This window comes from Homalodisca vitripennis, chromosome 2 (genome assembly GCF_021130785.1).
Source record: "Homalodisca vitripennis isolate AUS2020 chromosome 2, UT_GWSS_2.1, whole genome shotgun sequence".
In the NCBI taxonomy this organism is placed as follows: Eukaryota; Metazoa; Arthropoda; class Insecta; order Hemiptera; family Cicadellidae; genus Homalodisca; species Homalodisca vitripennis.
In genome coordinates this window covers 1,268,965-1,289,120 of record NC_060208.1, presented here as the reverse complement: position 1 = coordinate 1,289,120, position 20,156 = coordinate 1,268,965, and the positions used below count along the sequence as shown (strand labels likewise).

The window sequence follows — 20,156 nt, the reverse complement described above, 5'->3', positions numbered from 1 at the left end:
ATTAATAGATAGAATTATTAACTTTTACTTGTTCTCAGGAGGTTGTGTCCACTGACATGAGGTCACCTATCAACTTCATTGAGGACATATACAGCAACGATGATGATGTCGATTGCCACTTCAACTACAACTTCTATCCATTAATTCATAGATAGAATTAATCACTTTTACTTGTTCTCAGGAGGTTGTGTCCACTGACATGAGGTCACCTATCAACTTCACTGAGGACATATACAGTAACGATGATGATGTCGATTGCCACTTCAACTACAACTACTATCCATTAATTCATAGATAGAATTAATCACTTTTACTTGTTCTCAGGAGGTTGTGTCCACTGACATGAGGTCACCTATCAACTTCACTGAGGACATATACAGTAACGATGATGATGTCGATTGCCACTTCAACTACAACTACAATCCATCAATTCATAGATAGAATTAATCACTTTTACTTGTTCTCAGGAGGTTGTGTCCACTGACATGAGGTCACCTATCAACTTCATTGAGGACATATACAGTAACGATGATGATGTCGATTTCCCCTTCAACTACAACTACTATCCATTAATACATAGATAGAATTAATCACTTTTACTTGTTCTCAGGAAGTTGTGTCCACTGACATGAGGTCAAGTATCAACTTCATTGAGGACATATACAGTAACGATGATGATGTCGATTGCCACTTCAACTACAACTACAATCCATCAATTCATAGATAGAATTAATAACTTTTACTTGTTCTCAGGAGGTTGTGTCCACTGACATGAGGTCACCTATCAACTTCATTGAGGACATATACAGCAACGATGATGATGTCGATTGCAATATCAACTACAACTTCTATCCATTAATTCATAGATAGAATTATTCACTTTTACTTGTTCTCAGGAGGTTGTGTCCACTGACATGAGGTCACATATCAACTTTACTGAGGACATATACAGTAACGATGATGATGTCGATTGCCACTTCAACTACAACTACTATCCATTAATTCATAGATAGAATTAATCACTTTTGCAGGAGGTTGTGTCCACTGACATGAGGTCACCTATCACCTTCATTGAGGACATATACAATAACGATGATGATGTCGATTGCCACTTCAACTACAACTACAATCCATCAATTCATAGATAGAATTAATCACTTTTACTTGTTCTCAGGAGGTTGTGTCCACTGACATGAGGTCACCTATCAACTTCATTGAGGACATATACAGCAACGACGATGATGTCGATTCCCATTTCAACTACAACTTCTATCCATTATTTTATAGATAGAATTATTTACTTTTACTTGTTCTCAGGAGGTTGTGTCCACTGACATGAGTTCACATATCAACTTCACTGAGGACATATACAGTAACGATGATGATGTCGATTGCCACTTCAACTACAACTACTATCCATTAATTCATAGATAGAATTAATCACTTTTACTTGTTCTCAGGAGGTTGTGTCCACTGACATGAGGTCATATATCAACTTCACTGAGGACATATACAGTAACGATGATGATGTCGATTGCCACTTCAACTACAACTACTATCCATTAATTCATAGATAGAATTATTAACTTTTACTTGTTCTCAGGAGGTTGTGTCCACTGAAATGAGGTCATCTATCAACTTCATTGAGGACATATACAGTAACGATGATGATGTCGATTTCCCCTTCAACTACAACTACTATCCATTGATACATAGATAGAATTAATCACTTTTACTTGTTCTCAGGAGGTTGTGTCCACTGACGTGAGGTCACCTATCAACTTCAATGAGGACATATACAGTAACGATGATGATGTCGATTGCCACTTCAACTACAACAACTATCCATTAATTCATAGATAGGATTAATCACTTTTGCAGGAGGTTTTGTCCACTGACATGAGGTCACCTAACAACTTCATTGAGGACATATACAGGAACGATGATGATGTCGATTTCCCCTTCAACTACAACTACTATCCATTATTACATAGATAGAATTAATCACTTTTGCAGGAGGTTGTGTCCACTGACATGAGGTCACCTATCAACTTCATTGAAGACATATACAATAACGATGATGATTTCGATTGCCACTTCAACTAAAACTACTATCCATCAATTCATAGATAGAATTAATCACTTTTACTTGTTCTCAGGAGGTTGTGTCTACTGACATCAGGTCAAGTATCAACTACATTGAGGACATATACAGTAAAGATGATGATTTCGATTGCCACTTCAACTACAACTACTATCCATTAATTCATAGATAGAATTAATCATTTTTACTTGTTCTCAGGAGGTTGTGTCCACTGACATGAGGTTACCTATCAACTTCACTGAGGACATCTACAGTTACGATGTTGACGATGATTGTTACTTCAATTACACAGATTATGATGACAATGCCCAACCTCGTTCATGGAGCTGTTTCTACTGGGATGAGCTGATCCCAACTTTGGTAAGGCATAACTGTAGTGGTTGTTTATTGAAAGTATTAACAGTTGGTTAGCATTTAAATTTGTTTTTTTACTGTTGCATGAACTAATATACATCAAATTAACCTGCATACATATAGTTGCTGATGTTTCTTTAAAAATGAAAAGTTATGTTTATGACTAACCGCATACGTATCAACAGTCGAACACATAAATCATGAATACTTGGGTTTTAACTTAAATAACAGGTGTTAATATTACCTTTATGACGTATTAGATTCTCTGTTAAACTGATTTCCATCCATTTTTCCACCATACCCTCTGTAGTATTGCTACTTAAAAAAAATTGATCATATTAATTCAGATTTTAATCAGTTTGTAATATATCTTAAAAACCCTAAACAGTTTCTTACCGACTAGAAACAATTTTAAACTAACTTTAAGATGGTAGTGAAGCATCACAGTTTCATGAACTTTTATAAAGAAATCACCACCCGTCTAATGGCATCTTAATATTTCAATTTAAGAGTAAGGGATATTCAAATTTAAATGTCCCCTAAATACAACAAAATTACAAAAATTATTAATATCAGCCAATGTGTTTTCGTATTTTGTGCCAATATACGAGTATGAATCCCACTCCACCTTAGTATGTTAATCGTGTGTGATAAAACTCAAACAAAATTGATTTTTTTACAATTTATATTTATTTTTTCCGTTTATTTCTATTAAGCGATGCCAAAATCTTACATAAAAACACGTATTAGATCCGGGGCTGACAGCCAATTCGAATCTTATAAGCACATAACATAGGTTTTCTATAGTTCGATCTTGGGGGAGTATCGAAACAGTCAGGTACAATGACATATTTATCAGATTATAATTTTCCTAGGTTGATCCTTAAAACGAGTTATTATACATAATACTGTAAAATATTATATAAATTCTATAAATAAATATAATGCAGCATTTTAACAGAAAAAAGTTATTATTATTTACATACGCTTACAACATTGCTATGTATTTGGTGCTTTGTTTGTTAATAATTTTAAATCTGAAGTACTTTAAGGGTATTTTAATACCATAAGATCAAGGAAAAATGTAATTATCAATTAAAACCATTATATTATCTCATAAATAGCCCAAAAATGTATTATGTAAACAAACAAAAACTGGATTTTTTGTTTGATGTTAAATGTGTGTTTTTTATGTTCTGTTATGTATGTATAGAGCATTTTTAATCTATTGTATCTTTAAGGAAACAATATATTATTAAGATGGGGTTTTGTATGGCAATTTTAGGAATCTAATATACATTAAAATTTGGTATCAATACAAAGCTCTTGCACTATAGATGTGTTTAGTAGGATTTGATTATGAATCCTTCAGAGTGTTCCTACACCCAGGCTCTACTTCATGGATTTAGTAATTTCTGATGTAAATATTGTAACAGTATTTTTCATTAGTTTGAAACAGCTGATTACTATAACACACATGTATTCCTCAGGCTCGTTATCCGTTAACCCACTTAATATGTTGTAATTGATTCACTAACAACTATGCATCGATTCCCCTCTCAGGTGGTGTATGGCTTCACGTTTATCCTGGGAGTTGTCGGCAACACCCTGATTGTGTTCACCATCTGCCGGTACCGTCGCATGAAGAGCACGACCAACGTGTTCCTGGCCAGTCTTGCCTCCGCCGACCTCCTGCTCATCCTTATCTGCATTCCTGTCAAGGTAAGTGTTCTGTATCCGAGCGAACACCAACAATAAAGTTCTTAATTTACGAGGGTGTGTGAGTGACTAGCTTCGCCCCCGTCGACCTCCTGCTCATCCTCGTCTCCATCCGTGTCAAGATCAGTGTTCTGTAACTGAGATAACACCAACAATTGAGTTCCTAGTTTACTAAAGTTTGTGAGTGACTAACCTCGCATCCGCCGAACTCCTGCTCATCCTTGTCTGCATTCCTGTCAAGGTCAGTGTTCTGTATCCGAGAAAAAAAAACCAACAATTGAGTTCTTAGTTTACTAAAGTTTGTGAGTGACTAACCTCGCATCCGCCGAACTCCTGCTCATCCTTGTCTGCATTCCTGTCAAGGTCAGTGTTCTGTATCCGAGAAAAAAAACCAACAATTGAGTTCTTAGTTTACTAAAGTTTGTGAGTGACTAACCTCGCATCCGCCGAACTCCTGCTCATCCTTGTCTGCATTCCTGTCAAGATCAGTGTTCTGTATCCCAGGGTACACTTACAATGGAGTTCTTAGTTTACGATGATGTGTGAGTGACTAGCCTTGCCTCCGCCGACCTCCTGCTCATCCTTGTCTCCATCCCTTTCAAGGCCAGTGCTCTGTAAAAGAGAATGCACCAACAACGGAGTTATTAGTTAGCGAAAGTGTGTGAGTGACTATACTCGCCTCCACCGATCTCCTGCTCATCCGTATCCACATTCATGTGATGGCCAGTATTCTATACAAGAGGGTACATCAACTGTGGAGTTCTTAGTTTACGAGACTGTGTAAGTGACTAGCCTTGCCTCCGCCAAGCTCCTGCACATCCTTGTCTGCATTCCTGTCAAGGTCAGTTTTCTGTATCTGAGAGTACACCAACCTTGGAGTTCTTAGTTTACGTAAGTGTCTGAGTAACTAGCCTTGTATCAATCGCCCTGCTATTTATCCTTGTCTGCATACCTGTAAAGGTCATTGTTCTGTATCCGAGAATAAAAAAACAATGTATTTAGTTTACTAAAGTGTGCGCGTGACTAGCCTTACATCCACTGACCTCCTGCTCATCCTTGCCTGAATGCCTGTCGAGGTCAGTGTTTGTATCCGAGAGCACACCAACGACGGAGTTCTTAGTTTATAAAAGTGTGTGAGTGACTAGCCTCGCATCCGTAGACCTCCTCCTCATTCTTCTCTGCATTCCTGTTAAAGTCAGTGTTCTGTATATGAGAGGACATCAACAATGGAGTTCTTAGTTTACGATGATGTGCAAGTGATTAGATTCGCCTCTGCCGATCTCCTGCTCATCCTTGTCTGAATACCTGTCGAGGTCAATGTTCCGTAACCGAGAGAACACCGACAATAACGTTCTTAATTTACGAGGATGTGTGAGTGACTAACATCGCCTCCGCCGACCCCCTGCTCATCCTTATCTACGATCTTGTGATGGTCAGTATTCTGTACAAGAGAGTACACCAACTATGGAGTTCTTAGTTTAAGACGCTGTGTGAGTGACTAGCCTCGCCTCCGAAAAGCTTCCGCTAATTCTTGTCTACATTTCTGTCACGGTCAGTGTTCTTTTTTTCGAAAGTACAATAACAATAGAGTTCTTAGTTTACGAAAGTGTGTGAGTAACTAGACTCGCATCTGCCGACCTCCTGCTCATATTTGTCTCCATCCCTTTCAGGGCCAGTGGTCTGTACAAGAGAATACACAAAGGATTTCTTAGCTTATGAAAGTGTGTGATTGAATAGCCTCGCATCCACCGACATCATGCTCATTCTTGCCTGCATTCCTGTGATGGTCAATATTCTGTAGAAAAGAGTACATCAACTATGGAGTTCTTAGTTTATGAGACTGTGTGAGCGACTAGCCTCGCCTCGGCCAATCTCCTGCTCTTCCTTGTCTAGATTTCTGTCAAGGTCAGTGTTCTTTTGCCGAGGGTACAAGACCAATAGAGTTCTTAGTTTCCGAAAGTGTGTAATTGACTATCCTCGCCTCTACCTACATCCTGCTCATCCTTGTCTGCAACCATGCCATTGTCAGTGTTCTGTACAAGAGAGTACATTAATAACGGTGTTCTTAATTTACTAAAGTGTGTGAGGGACAAGCTTCGCCTCTGCCGATCTCCTGCTCATCATTGTCTGCATCCCTTTCAATGATAGTGCTCTGTACAAGAGAGTACACCAACAATAGATTTCTTCGTTTACGTAAGTGTATGAGTGACTAGCCTTGCATCCGCGGCACTCCTGTTCATCCTTATCTGCATTACTGTCAAGGTTAATGTTCTGTATCTGAGAATACACCAACAATGGAGGCCTTAGTTTACAAAGTTTGTAAGTGACTATCCTCGCATCCTTTGCCCTCCAGAATATCCTTGTCTGAATTCCTGTGATGGTCAGTTTTCTGTAAAAGAGATTACGCCATCAATGGAGTTCTTATTTTACGAGACTGTGTAAGTAACTAGACTCGAATCCGCCAAAGAAAGTCCTCCTCATCATTGTCTACATTTTTGGCATAGTTAGTGTTCTTTTTCCGAGAGTACAACAACAATTGGGTTCTTAGTTTACGAAAGTGTGTAAGGCTTCACCTCTGCCAACCTCCTTCTTATCCTTGTCTGCATTCCTGTCAAGGTTAGTGTTCCGTATCCGAAAGTATACCAATAATGTAGTTCTTAGTTTAGGCAAGTGTGTGAGTGAATACCCTTTCATCCGCCGACCTCCTGCTCATTCTAGTCTACATATCTTTCATGGTCTGTGTTTTGTATCCGAAAGTTTACCAACATTTAAATTCTTAGTTCAGGAAAATGTGTGAGTGACTCGCCTCTCACTCACCGACATCCTGCTCATCCTTGTCTTTATTCCTGTCAAGGTCAGTGTTTCAGTATCTGAGAATAAGCCAATCATAGAGTTCTTAGTTCACGAAACTATGTGAGTAACTAGCCTCAGAGCCGCTGACCTCCTGCACATCGTTGTCTATCACCCTTTCAAGTTCAGTGTTCTGTATCCAAAAGTACACCATCAATGGAGTTCTTAGTTTAGGAGGCTGTGTGAGTGTTAAGCCTCACCTGCGCCAAGGTCCTGCTTATCCTTATCTCCATTTCTGGCAAGGTCAGTGTTCTTTTTCTGAGAGTACAACAACAATGGAGTTCTTAGTTTTCGAGGCTGTGTCAAGGACAAGCTACTCCTCCGCCTACCTCCTGCTCATCCTTGTCGGCATCTCTGTCAAAGTCAGTGCTCTATACAAGAGAATACACCAACCATTGAGTTCTTACTTTACAAGGGTGTACAGAACCTACTTTTGAGGTTGCAGTGGCAGGTGCTTTTGGAGAATATGAGCAAGTGGTCAGTGGACGAGAGGTATGTGACAGAACCTACTATCTATGAGGGAGTAGCAACTGCGTTTGGAGAGTAGTTGCTGGTGCTCAGTGTACGAGTGGTATGTGACAGAACCTAGTATCGTGGAGGCAGTGGCAGGTGCGTTTGGAGAGTATGAGCAGGTGCACAGTGTTCGAGAGGTATGTTACAGAACCTAATATCGAGGAGTCGGTGGCAGGTGCGTTTGGAGAGTATGTGCAGGTGCTCATTGTACGAGAGGTATATGCCAGAACCTACAATTGAGGAGGGTGTGGCGGCTGCGTTTGGAGAGTATATGCAGGTGTTCAGTGTACGAGAGGTTTGTTACAGAACCTACTATCGAAGAGTCGGTGGCAGGTGCGTTTGGAGAGTATGTGCTCATTGTACGAGATGTATGTGACAGAACCTACTATCGAGGAGTCGGTGGCAGCTGTGTTTGGAGAGTATGTGCAGGCGCTCATTGTACGAAATGTATGTGACAAAACCTACTATCGAGGAGTCGGTGGCAGGTGCGTTTGGAGAGTATGTACAGGTGCTCAGTGTACGAGAGGTATATGCCAGAACCTACAGTTGAGGAGGGTGTGGCGGCTGCGTTTGGAGAGTATGTGCAGGTGCTCAGTGTACGAGAGGTATATGCCAGAACCTACAGTTGAGGAGGGTGTGGCGGCTGCGTTTGGAGAGTATGTACAGGTGCTCAGTGTACGAGAGGTATATGCCAGAACCTACAGTTGAGGAGGGTGTGGCGGCTGCGTTTGGAGAGTATGTACAGGTGCTCAGTGTACGAGAGGTATATGCCAGAACCTACAGTTGAGGAGGGTGTGGCGGCTGCGTTTGGAGAGTATGTGCAGTTGCTCAGTGTACGTGAGGTATGTTACAGAACCTAATATCAAAGAGTCGGTGGCAGGTGCGTTTGGAGAGTATGTGCAGGTGCTCATTGTACGAGATGTATGTGACAGAACCTACTATCGAAGAGTCGGTGGCAGTTGTGTTTGGAGAGTATGTGCAGGTGCTCATTGTACGAGATGTATGTGACAGAACCTATTATCGAGGAGTCGGTGGCAGGTGCGTTTGGAGAGTAGGAACAGGTATGTGACTCGGTGTACGACAGGTATGTGACAGAACCTACTCTCGAGGAGTCGGTGACAGGTGCGTTTGGAGAGTAGGAACAGGTATGTGACTCGGTGTACGACAGGTATGTGACAGAACCTACTCTCGAGAAGGCGGTGGCAGGGCCATATATGGTGTAGGTTCACCGCCTCTCGCTCCCGTATATTGAGCACATGATTTCCGCTGCGCCACTACGAAGCTACGATTCAAAGGTTGCTCTGATGGACACTGTTAACTTTTTTATTTAAGTTAAGCATACGATCAAATTTATTTCCTGATAATTGGAAATCTACTATTAGAATGGCAAATAATTACAAATAAGTAACATAGAATGGTAGTCGTTGTATCGATTCCTGCTAATATTTTTGAAATTGTTTATCATAAATGTGTATTTAATTATTAAAAAAATACATTTCTCCCTTCCGACATGGAATCTTACGTGGAAGGGCAGTTACTGCCAATTTGCTTACCAATGCAATTTTAGCGAAAGAATATCAAAATATGTTGGGCTAATTTTATATCAAATTTGAAGACGTTTATAACGAACTAACGCTTTATCTTTTCTGAATCGTTTGCATACTAAACAAAACCCTTACTACCATGCTTTCAATAAATTGTGTCTTAATTTTTTCCCTGCTCTTAGGAAAACATAACTATATTTTCGCTCTTTTTCTCAAGCGCTGTGCGAAATGTTTCAAAATAATATTCCCTTTCAGAACTTATTACTAATATATTCTTACAAACTCTGTAATATATTGAGGAACGTTATACAATTTTTATTCCTCTCATGACGTATTGCAAAATGAAGAATAATATAAAGCAATATTTTGTAAAGAAATATTGAGAAGTGAGAATGATAGTATAACGCTTTTTAAGATACTCCCTACAGCAGGATTCAATTTCCTACAACAAGATCGAACTCACAGCAGGACTGACGGTGACGTTGACGTGAGATAATCTCACAGCAATATTAACCCGAATCCAGTCTTAATCAATGTCTTTAATTAAACGGAGTTTGGTCAGAAATGTATTAATAAATTCTTAATCTCTAATTTTTTTAGTGTGAATAAAATAAAGTGCTTACATTTCAACTAATTTAGGTATAGCTATAGAATTTATATCTGTTCTTAAACACGAAATAAATTTACCAGTATATATAAAAAATATATCATTACATAAAATGTTCAAAAGTCATATCCATCATTATTATAGTTCATAATTTTAGATTGTAAATATTTCAAAGTACTGAACAAAATTTAAATTTTTTCTATTTCTCCAAGATTCTATTACATTACCGTCCGTCTGTTACATTATCGTTCTATTACAACGGAATTTGTAGGAGAGACCTCTCTATTTTATCGTATAGGATTTATGTTAAACTTGAGAAAACCTATTGTCTTATGAATATTTAACATTTGTCATCATTATATGTTATACGGAGGATTGAAATCTACCCTCTTCTTAAGGTGGTCCGTCCCCCCCCCACCCACAATACCCCCTCAGCCCTAAGCAAATACACCCAAACACAATATTGTGATACCTAAGAATTAGGGTAGCATTAAATCCTCAAAAATTTGTGTTTTATTTTGTAACACATAGCGATGGAACCTATATCCTATTATCATCTCAAATACCATAGCAACACAGTATACTATACCTAAAATAGCCCAGGTAAACCTACAAAAAAAAAGTTCATCAATGAGCAATTATTCTAGAATAATAAAATCATTGTTTTTGATAGTAAAATACATTAATATTGAAGAGTTTCATACAAGGAAACTTCATCACTTAACCTTCATTCCGCTAGGATTGTGTTTACACGTTGATGGGGTGCTCATACTACATTATAATAGCGTTCATATATGCACATGGCAGCAATATATATTTAATCATTTCGTAGGTGGGCAAGCTGTTGTCCTACACTTGGACCATGGGAGTGTTGTTGTTGTGTAAGCTTGTCCACTACATGCAGAACGTGTCGGCCATCTGCACCGTGCTGACTCTGACTGCCATCAGCGTGGACAGTTGAGACAATCTAAACCGCGTTTAATTTATTCATTAGGGAGGTGGCCAAGCTGTTATCCTACACTTGGACTATGGGGGTGTTGTTGTGTAAGCTTGTCCACTACATGCAGAACGTGTCGGCCATCTGCTCCGTGCTGACTCTGACTGCCATCAGCGTGGACAGTTGAGACAATCTAAACCGCGTTTAATTTTATTCATTAGGGAGGTGGCCAAGCTGTTATCCTCCACACTTGGACTATGGGGGTGTTGTTGTGTAAGCTTGTCCACTAAATGCAGAACGTTTCGGCCATCTGCACCGTGCTGAATCTGACTGCCATCAGCGTGGACAGTTGAGACAATCTAAACCGCTTGTATTTTTTTTCATTGCGTAGGTGGGCCAAGCTGTTATCCTACCCTTGGAATATGGGGGTGTTGTTGTGTAAACTTGTCCACTACATGCAGAACGTGTCGGCCATCTGCTCCGTGCTGACTCTGACTGCCATCAGCGTGGACAGTTGAGACAATCTAAACCGCGTTTAATTTATTCATTAGGGAGGTGGCCAAGCTGTTCTCCTACACTTGGACTATGAGGGTGTTGTTGTTGTAAGCTTGTCCACTAAATGCAGAACGTTTCGGCCATCTGCTCCGTGCTGACTCTGACTGCCATCAGCGTGGACAGTTGAGACAGTCTAAACCGCTTGTATTTTTTTCATTACGTAGGTGGCCCAAGCTGTTCTCCTACACTTGGACTATGGGGGTGTTGTTGTGTAAGCTTGTCCACTACATGCAGAAAGTGTCGGCCATCTGCTCCGTGCTGACTCTGACTGCCATCAGCGTGGACAGTTTGAGACAATCTAAACCGCTTGTATTTTTTTCATTACGTTACGTAGGTGGCCAAGCTGTTCTCCTACACTTGAACTATGGGGTGTGTTGTTGTGTAAGCTTGTCCACTACATGCAGAACGTGTCGGCCATCTGCTCCGTGCTGACTCTGACTGCCATCAGCGTAGACAGTTGAGACAATCTAAACCGCTTGTATTTTTTTCATTACGTAGGTGGCCAAGCTGTTCTCCTACACTTGGACTATGGGGGTGTTGTTGTGTAAGCTTGTCCACTACATGCAGAACGTGTCGGCCATCTGCTCCGTGCTGACTCTGACTGCCATCAGCGTGGACAGTTGAGACAATCTAAAACCGCGTTTAATTTATTCATTAGGGAGGTGGCCAAGCTGTTATCCTACACTTGGACTATGGGGGTGTTGTTGTGTAAGCTTGTCCACTACATGCAGAACGTGTCGGCCATCTGCTCCGTGCTGACTCTGACTGCCATCAGCGTGGACAGTTGAGACAATCTAAACCGCGTTTAATTTATTCATTAGGGAGGTGGCCAAGCTGTTATCCTACACTTGGACTATGGGGGTGTTGTTGTGTAAGCTTGTCCACTAAATGCAGAACGTTATTCGGCCATCTGCACCGTGCTGAATCTGACTGCCCATCAGCGTGGACAGTTGAGACAATCTAAACCGCTTGTATTTTTTTCATTGCGTAGGTGGCCAAGCTGTTATCCTACCCTTGGAATATGGGGGTGTTTGTTGTGTAACTTGTCCACTACATGCAGAACGTGTCGGCCATCTGCTCCGTGCTGACTCTGACTGCCATCAGCGTGGGACAGTTGAGACAATCTAAACGCGTTTAATTTATTCATTAGGGAGGTGGCCAAGCTGTTCTCCTACACTTGGACTATGGGGGTGTTGTTGTGTAAGCTTGTCCACTAAATGCAGAACGTTTCGGCCATCTGCTCCGTGCTGACTCTGACTGCCATCAGCGTGGACAGTTGAGACAGTCTAAACCGCTTGTATTTTTTTCATTACGTAGGTGGCCAAGCTGTTCTCCTACACTTGGACTATGGGGGTGTTGTTGTGTAAGCTTGTCCACTACATGCAGAAAAGTGTCGGGCCATCTGCTCCGTGCTGACTCTGACTGCCATCAGCGTGGTCAGTTGAGACAATCTAAACCGCTTGTATTTTTTTCATTACGTAGGGTGGCCAAGCTGTTCTCCTACACTTGAACTATGGGGGGTGTTTGTTGTGTAAGGCTTGTCCACTACATGCAGAACGTGTTCGGCCATCTGCTCCGTGCTGACTCTGACTGCCATCAGCGTAGACAGTTGAGACAATCTAAACCGCTTGTATTTTTTTCATTACGTAGGTGGCCAAGCTGTTCTCCTACACTTGGACTATGGGGGTGTTGTTGTGTAAGCTTGTCCACTACATGCAGAACGTGTCGGCCATCTGCTCCGTGCTGACTCTGACTGCCATCAGCGTGGACAGTTGAGACAATCTAAACCGCTTGTATTTTTTTCATTACGTAGGTGGCCAAGCTGTTCTCCTACACTTGGACTATGGGGGTGTTGTTGTGTAAGCTTGTCCACTACATGCAGAACGTGTCGGCCATCTGCTCCGTGCTGACTCTGACTGCCATCAGCGTGGAGAGGTAAGAAAAAAATGTGGAGAACTGTATGGAAGGTGTGTTAAATATATAGTGGCATAAGAGATTAATAATAACCTAATACGCTAGCTAAAAGTATCCATTTCTGCTTCAGTAAAACACAGCGCTAAAATTACGATTGCCAATAAATTTGGTTTGACGAGAAAATAAAATTTGTATTACATGTCACGTTTTTAAAATTAGTATAATGAAATTAATCACTGTAATAAATGATATTGTAATATACTTTTTGTGTTATAAATAACACCAATTATAATATCTAAAGATAAAAAATAAAAATGTTTACTATATATGCTAACACTACGTTTCGAGATCTAGAACCTGATCTATCCCTCGGGTGAATGGCTAACCTATTACGTAAAACAAATTTAGGTTTAAGTCTGAGGAAAAAAAGTCAGATTTTAAATCTCAAAACGTAGAGTTACTGATCACTGAACAATGGAAAGTATCCCGAAAATATGTTTTGTTGAAACAAACTTTAAACAAGAAACTATTAGTAAGTTTACCGTTTACAACCTGAGATTGATTAGGCGTCTAAAGCAATCTTTTGTTTTAGGTATGTCTGAAGGTAATATACAAAACCAAGTAGACCAATCAGAAGGAATATCTAGAATATGTAAATCAACTAGAAGAACATTATCATCTCAAATCTTGTTTGTAACAGTAATTTTAAAACACTATTAGTAAGTTCAACCATTTACAACCTGAGATTGATTAGGCGTCTTAAGCAATCTCTTGTTTTGCGTATATCTTGAGATAATAAACAAAACCAAGTAGACCAATCAGAAGGAATATCTAGAATATGTAAATCAACTAGAAGAACATTATCATCTCAAATCTTGTTTGTAACAGTAATTTTAAAACACTATTAGTAAGTTCAACCATTTACAACCTGAGATTGATTAGGCGTCTTAAGCAATCTCTTGTTTTGCGTATATCTTGAGATAATAAACAAAACCAAGTAGACCAATCAGAAGGAATATCTAGAATATGTAAATCAACTAGAAGAACATTATCATCTCAAATCTTGTTTGTAACAGTAATTTTAAAACACTATTAGTAAGTTCAACCATTTACAACCTGAGATTGATTAGGCGTCTTAAGCAATCTCTTGTTTTGCGTATATCTTGAGATAATAAACAAAACCAAGTAGACCAATCAGAAGGAATATCTAGAATATGTAAATCAACTAGAAGAACATTATCATCTCAAATCTTGTTTGTAACAGTAATTTTAAAACACTATTAGTAAGTTCAACCATTTACAACCTGAGATTGATTAGGCGTCTTAAGCAATCTCTTGTTTTGCGTATATCTTGAGATAATAAACAAAACCAAGTAGACCAATCAGAAGGAATATCTAGAATATGTAAATCAACTAGAAGAACATTATCATCTCAAATCTTGTTTGTAACAGTAATTTTAAAACACTATTAGTAAGTTCAACCATTTACAACCTGAGATTGATTAGGCGTCTTAAGCAATCTCTTGTTTTGCGTATGTCTTGAAGGTAATATACAAAACCAAGTAGACCAATCAGAAGGAATATCTAGAATATGTAAATCAACTAGAAGAACATTATCATCTCAAATCTTGTTTGTAACAGTAATTTTAAAACACTATTAGTAAGTTCAACCATTTACAACCTGAGATTGATTAGGCGTCTTAAGCAATCTCTTGTTTTGCGTATATCTTGAGATAATAAACAAAACCAAGTAGACCAATCAGAAGGAATATCTAGAATATGTAAATCAACTAGAAGAACATTATCATCTCAAATCTTGTTTGTAACAGTAATTTTAAAACACTATTAGTAAGTTCAACCATTTACAACCTGAGATTGATTAGGCGTCTTAAGCAATCTCTTGTTTTGCGTATATCTTGAGATAATAAACAAAACCAAGTAGACCAATCAGAAGGAATATCCAGAATATGTAAATCAACTAGAAGAACATTATCATCTCAAATCTTGTTTGTAACAGTAATTTTAAAACACTATTAGTAAGTTCAACCATTTACAACCTGAGATTGATTAGGCGTCTTAAGCAATCTCTTGTTTTGCGTATGTCTGAAGATAATAAACAAAACCAAGTAGACCAATCAGAAGGAATATCCAGAATATGTAAATCAACTAGAAGAACATTATCATCTCAAATCTTGTTTGTAACAGTAATTTTAAAACACTATTAGTAAGTTCAACCATTTACAACCTGAGATTGATTAGGCGTCTTAAGCAATCTCTTGTTTTGCGTATATCTTGAGATAATAAACAAAACCAAGTAGACCAATCAGAAAGAATATCTAGTTCAACTAGAAGAACATTGATATCTGACATCTTGATAAATATAATTTCGTCTGTTTAACTTATTAAAGTAATAAAGCTATTTTTAATGTATCGAGTTTTATTTATTATTCTAAATCTCTAATATAAGCTGAACTAATGAATTAAAGTATTTGGTATTAAGTTTTTTTTTTTTATTTTGGGATATTGACATTATTGAATGTATATTTTAGCCGACAAGACGTAGTTATGTGTATAGTACTAAACTACTTATTGAAATACCTTTGAAATTCCAAGTGGTGCGTACTATTTTAGATTATAATAATTCCTTTGTAAACTGTAATAAATATTTAGTATTGAGTATATTTATTGCCTTTAATGAGTTAAAAACGACTATTAGTGCCATTATGTATGTGACAAAGTTCTCTATATTCTCATTCTCAGTTGACTCAAGCCATCATAGCCTGTAACCCAAAGTTGATATGCTAAACCACATACTTCAAGTGTGTTTAATGCAATACATCTTGTTGTAATAGTTGTAATATAATTTTTGTTTGGATAGAATTTAATCTAAAACAGTGTAATTGTTATAGCTTTTCAATTGTTACCATCGGAATGGGATACAGCATTCCATGTTTTACGTCTTCCCGGCCTAAATCTCTTTCCTATATAAACAAACATTGTGCAAACATATCGTTGAGGCATAATTGGGTGGTTTTTAACTTCAAAAAAATTATTATAAGGCATACAAATCTGGTTACCTTTTTGTTGGAACTTGAACTTGTAAAAGATTTATGACTTAAGCTTAACAATGTCCATTCTTTTTCGGGATATTATGGTCAACATGTAAATAATGGTATGGAACACTCTGTAGTAGAAAAATGAGGTAGTGTAAAATGATAATATATTATTATTATAAAAATATAATATTGATTAAAACTAAAAGATCACAACTGCTTGCCGTAGGTATTACGCGATTGTCCACCCGATGAAGGCTAAGTACATATGTACAATCAGCCAGGCTAAGAAAATAATACTAGCAACTTGGGTGGCTTCCGTCATCTTAGCATTGCCTAATCTTGTCATTCAGGTAAGTGAAAGGTTACAAAAGTAAAAACACCAATATATAACGTAGGTATTACACTATTGTCCACCCCATGAAGACTAAGTACATATGTACAATCAGCCAGGCCAAGAAAATAATACTAGCAACTTGGGTGGCTTCCGTCATCTTAGCATTGCCTAATCTAGTCATTCAGGTAAGTGAAAGGTTACAAAAGTAAAAAACACCAATATATAACGTAGGTATTACACTATTGTCCACCCCATGAAGACTAAGTACATATGTACAATCAGCCAGGCCAAGAAAATAATACTAGCAACTTGGGTGGCTTCCGTCATCTTAGCATTGCCTAATCTAGTCATTCAGGTAAGTGAAAGGTTACAAAAGTAAAAACACCAATATATAACGTAGGTATTACACTACTGTCCACCCCATGAAGGCTAAGTACATATGTACAATCAGCCAGGCCAAGAAAATAACACTAGCAACTTGGGTGGCTTCCGTCATCTTAGCATTGCCTAATCTAGTCATTCAGGTAAGTGAAAGGTTACAAAAGTAAAAACACCAATATATAACGTAGGTATTACACTATTGTCCACCCCATGAAGACTAAGTACATATGTACAATCAGCCAGGCCAAGAAAATAATACTAGCAACTTGGGTGGCTTCCGTCATCTTAGCATTGCCTAATCTAGTCATTCAGGTAAGTGAAAGGTTACAAAAGTAAAAACACCAATATATAACGTAGGTATTACACTATTGTCCACCCCATGAAGACTAAGTATATATGTACAATCAGCCAGGCCAAGAAAATAATACTAGCAACTTGGGTGGCTTCCGTCATCTTAGCATTGCCTAATCTTGTCATTCAGGTAAGTGAAAGGTTACAAAAGTAAAAACACCAATATATAACGTAGGTATTACACTATTGTCCACCACATGAAGACTAAGTACATATGTACAATCAGCCAGGCCAAGAAAATAATACTAGCATCTTGGGTGGCTTCCGTCATCTTAGCATTGCCTAATCACTGAAAAAGCATTGCAAAAACTATTATGAAATGAAATATAAGTTTATTTCCACAATCTTCATATAGGTACAGAGATTACAAATGTGTTTGCAAATAATTATTAGTTAACAAAGAAATTAAAAACATTTTAATTTCTAAATATATATTGTTTGGAAATTAGCCTACATGGGTAAGCAGCCTGTGCGTAGGCTAGAGACGCTATCCTTTACAGAAATTAATTTTAGTTTGTTTTGCCTGATATGGTTCAGAGGCAAACGAAATAGTAACAATAACAATAATAATTGAAGTTAATCAATCCGACTCAAAAAATATATTTAATTTACTTTAAGTAATTATCACTTAGAAATGTAGATGAATGATATGTAGTATCGAAGGGGGGTAAAGGGGTGAGATAAAGGACCAAGATCAAGCCCGCCCGTATTCAGATAAGATTAGGGCCTCGGCTCCCTCAAGGCCAAACTGTAGAAGGAAGAAATTAATGTTTTTTTTTTTTAAATTGAAGTTGAAGTTGATTCGAATATTTTGAAGTGACTGAAGTTCTTGCAAATGTTTCTGAACAATACATGGGAAATATAAAAGGAATTTGTTATTGAAAATGATTTAACTAACCCTGTAACAGGTATACCGACATTAACTGCGTGCCTGGTGTAATAAGAATGTGTTGTTTCTGAGAAAATTTTGTTGTAATATTTATAAATAGGAACTAAAAGATGCTTTATGTACAATTTTCGCAAGGCAAGGAGTGAAGATTCATGAAAAAGAGAGTCAGTAGGATAACGCTTATTTTTCCTTAATCCTGCTTTTAAGATATATTTTTGTGTTATGTAAAGGGACTCCAAAACTGATTTTAGTGCGCCACCCAACCAATATTTCCAAATGTAAGAAGAGATTGGACGTAATAGCAATAAGTTATTTTAATTTCCTTTTCATTTAAAAACATCACTTAATCTTCTGAAAGCGTAAATATATTTTCTTACTTTTGCTTGAATATAGACTATATGATCACACCATTTAAGGCGATGATCAAAAATTACACCTACATACTTTTACATCCACATCGTAAATTTGCAGAATTGCCACATTGATAAATTCTCAAACTATTTAAATTGTAATCTGAATTATTGTTCAAAGAATTAGGTAGAAATTTTGTCTTAGATATATTTAGTGAGAGAAAATTTTGACCTAACCATTTTTTCAAAATCATTAAGTCGGTTTGCAGCCTTTTGCTGTACTTCCATCCAATTGTTACCAGTAATAAAAATTAAGCTGTCATCCGCAAACAAAAAGAGTGTTCCATACAGATTTAGTTTAGAAATATTGTTTATATATATCAAAAACAAAATAGGTCCCAATGTACTGCCTTGAATCACACCATAATCAACATTTTGAGGATCACTGTTCTCTCCGCAGATGGACACAACCTGACGCCTCTCGCTCAGGTAACTGCGAAACCACGCTAACGCAATACCGCGGACCCCTATCATTTCTAATTTTGTTAACAAAATAGTACGATCCACAGAGTCGAATGCTTTTATTAAATCCAAAAAAACAAACATTCCCCGATTATTTTTTTAAATACTCTTGTTTAAATCTCTGTTGATATCGAACAATGCGTCATTGATACTCTTTTCTGGTCTAAATCCATACTGACACTCACTTAAAATGTTATGGTTTTGTAAAAACGAGACGAGTTGATCCTTTACTATTCGATCTAAGACCTTAGAGAAAACACTTAACAATGAGATGGCACGGAAGTTGTTTTTGTATGTGAATTCTTTAGATTTGAAAAGAGGAAAATGTTTTGCTAGCTTAAAATTATCGGGAAATACACCATTTGAGATACTTAAGTTAATTAAATGTGTTAACTGTTGAGATATAACATGGATATTTGCCTTAAAATGGTTAGTCGAGATCCCGTCCATCCCCGGTGCGGATCTACCTCTCAGGCCATTGACCTGGCGTATTACATCATGTTCAGTCACAGTCTGTAGTGAGAATTTAGTGTTCAGCCATTAATCAGAGTCGCGTACCACTGGACACCCCCCCCCCCCCCATGGATCAATCTCGTCGGCCAGGGTTTTGCCAAAACCCGAAAAAAATGCATTGAAATCATTGGCAACTTATTTTAAAACCTCCTTGCTCAATATAGGTGCACCTGGGAGACATTTTTTAATAAGAAAAATGTATCTACATTTATTCCTCCCAATTAATTCGCAAATAATTCCCCAAAACAATTTAGCATTTTTTGAACAGTCATTTAATTTCATTCTATAGTAATCCCGCTTTGTAGATTTTATAGAGTTGCTTAAATCACGTCTTAACATATTGTAATAAGTCCTAAGTTCACGATTAAAAGTTTGTTTTTTAAGATTTTACTAATTTTATCCCTTTCACGAATCAAACTTACTAAGTTATTGCAAATCCATGGTTTAAGTTTTTTCTTCCGTGTTGTGGGATTTTTTATTTCTTTTTTAGCGAAAGATAAGGATTCAGTAATCACGTCCGAAAAATTGGCTGAACATTCGTTGACATCATAACAATTCAGGACGGGATTCCAGTTTGAGGATTCTCAGTGTACGTAATCGGTGCTAGAGGTTTGTCAGTGGCAGTGGCAGTCGCATGGACTGTGATTCTGAGGCCGGTGCTGT

At 37.9% G+C, this 20,156-nt stretch overlaps 1 protein-coding gene across 1 annotated transcript in view; it reads left to right on the top strand.

Annotated features, from left to right (window-relative positions):
• The first annotated feature begins 2,308 nt into the window (after positions 1–2,308).
• LOC124353465 (QRFP-like peptide receptor) overlaps positions 2,309–20,156 on the top strand; it is a 54,123-nt gene continuing 36,275 nt past the window's right edge. Inside the window, exons 1-4 of the mRNA XM_046803307.1 lie at positions 2,309–2,464; positions 4,022–4,180; positions 12,997–13,118; positions 16,380–16,503. Coding sequence (XP_046659263.1) covers positions 2,321–2,464; positions 4,022–4,180; positions 12,997–13,118; positions 16,380–16,503 — 549 coding nt within the window. The 5' untranslated portion in view covers positions 2,309–2,320. The remainder of the gene's footprint in view (positions 2,465–4,021; positions 4,181–12,996; positions 13,119–16,379; positions 16,504–20,156) is intronic.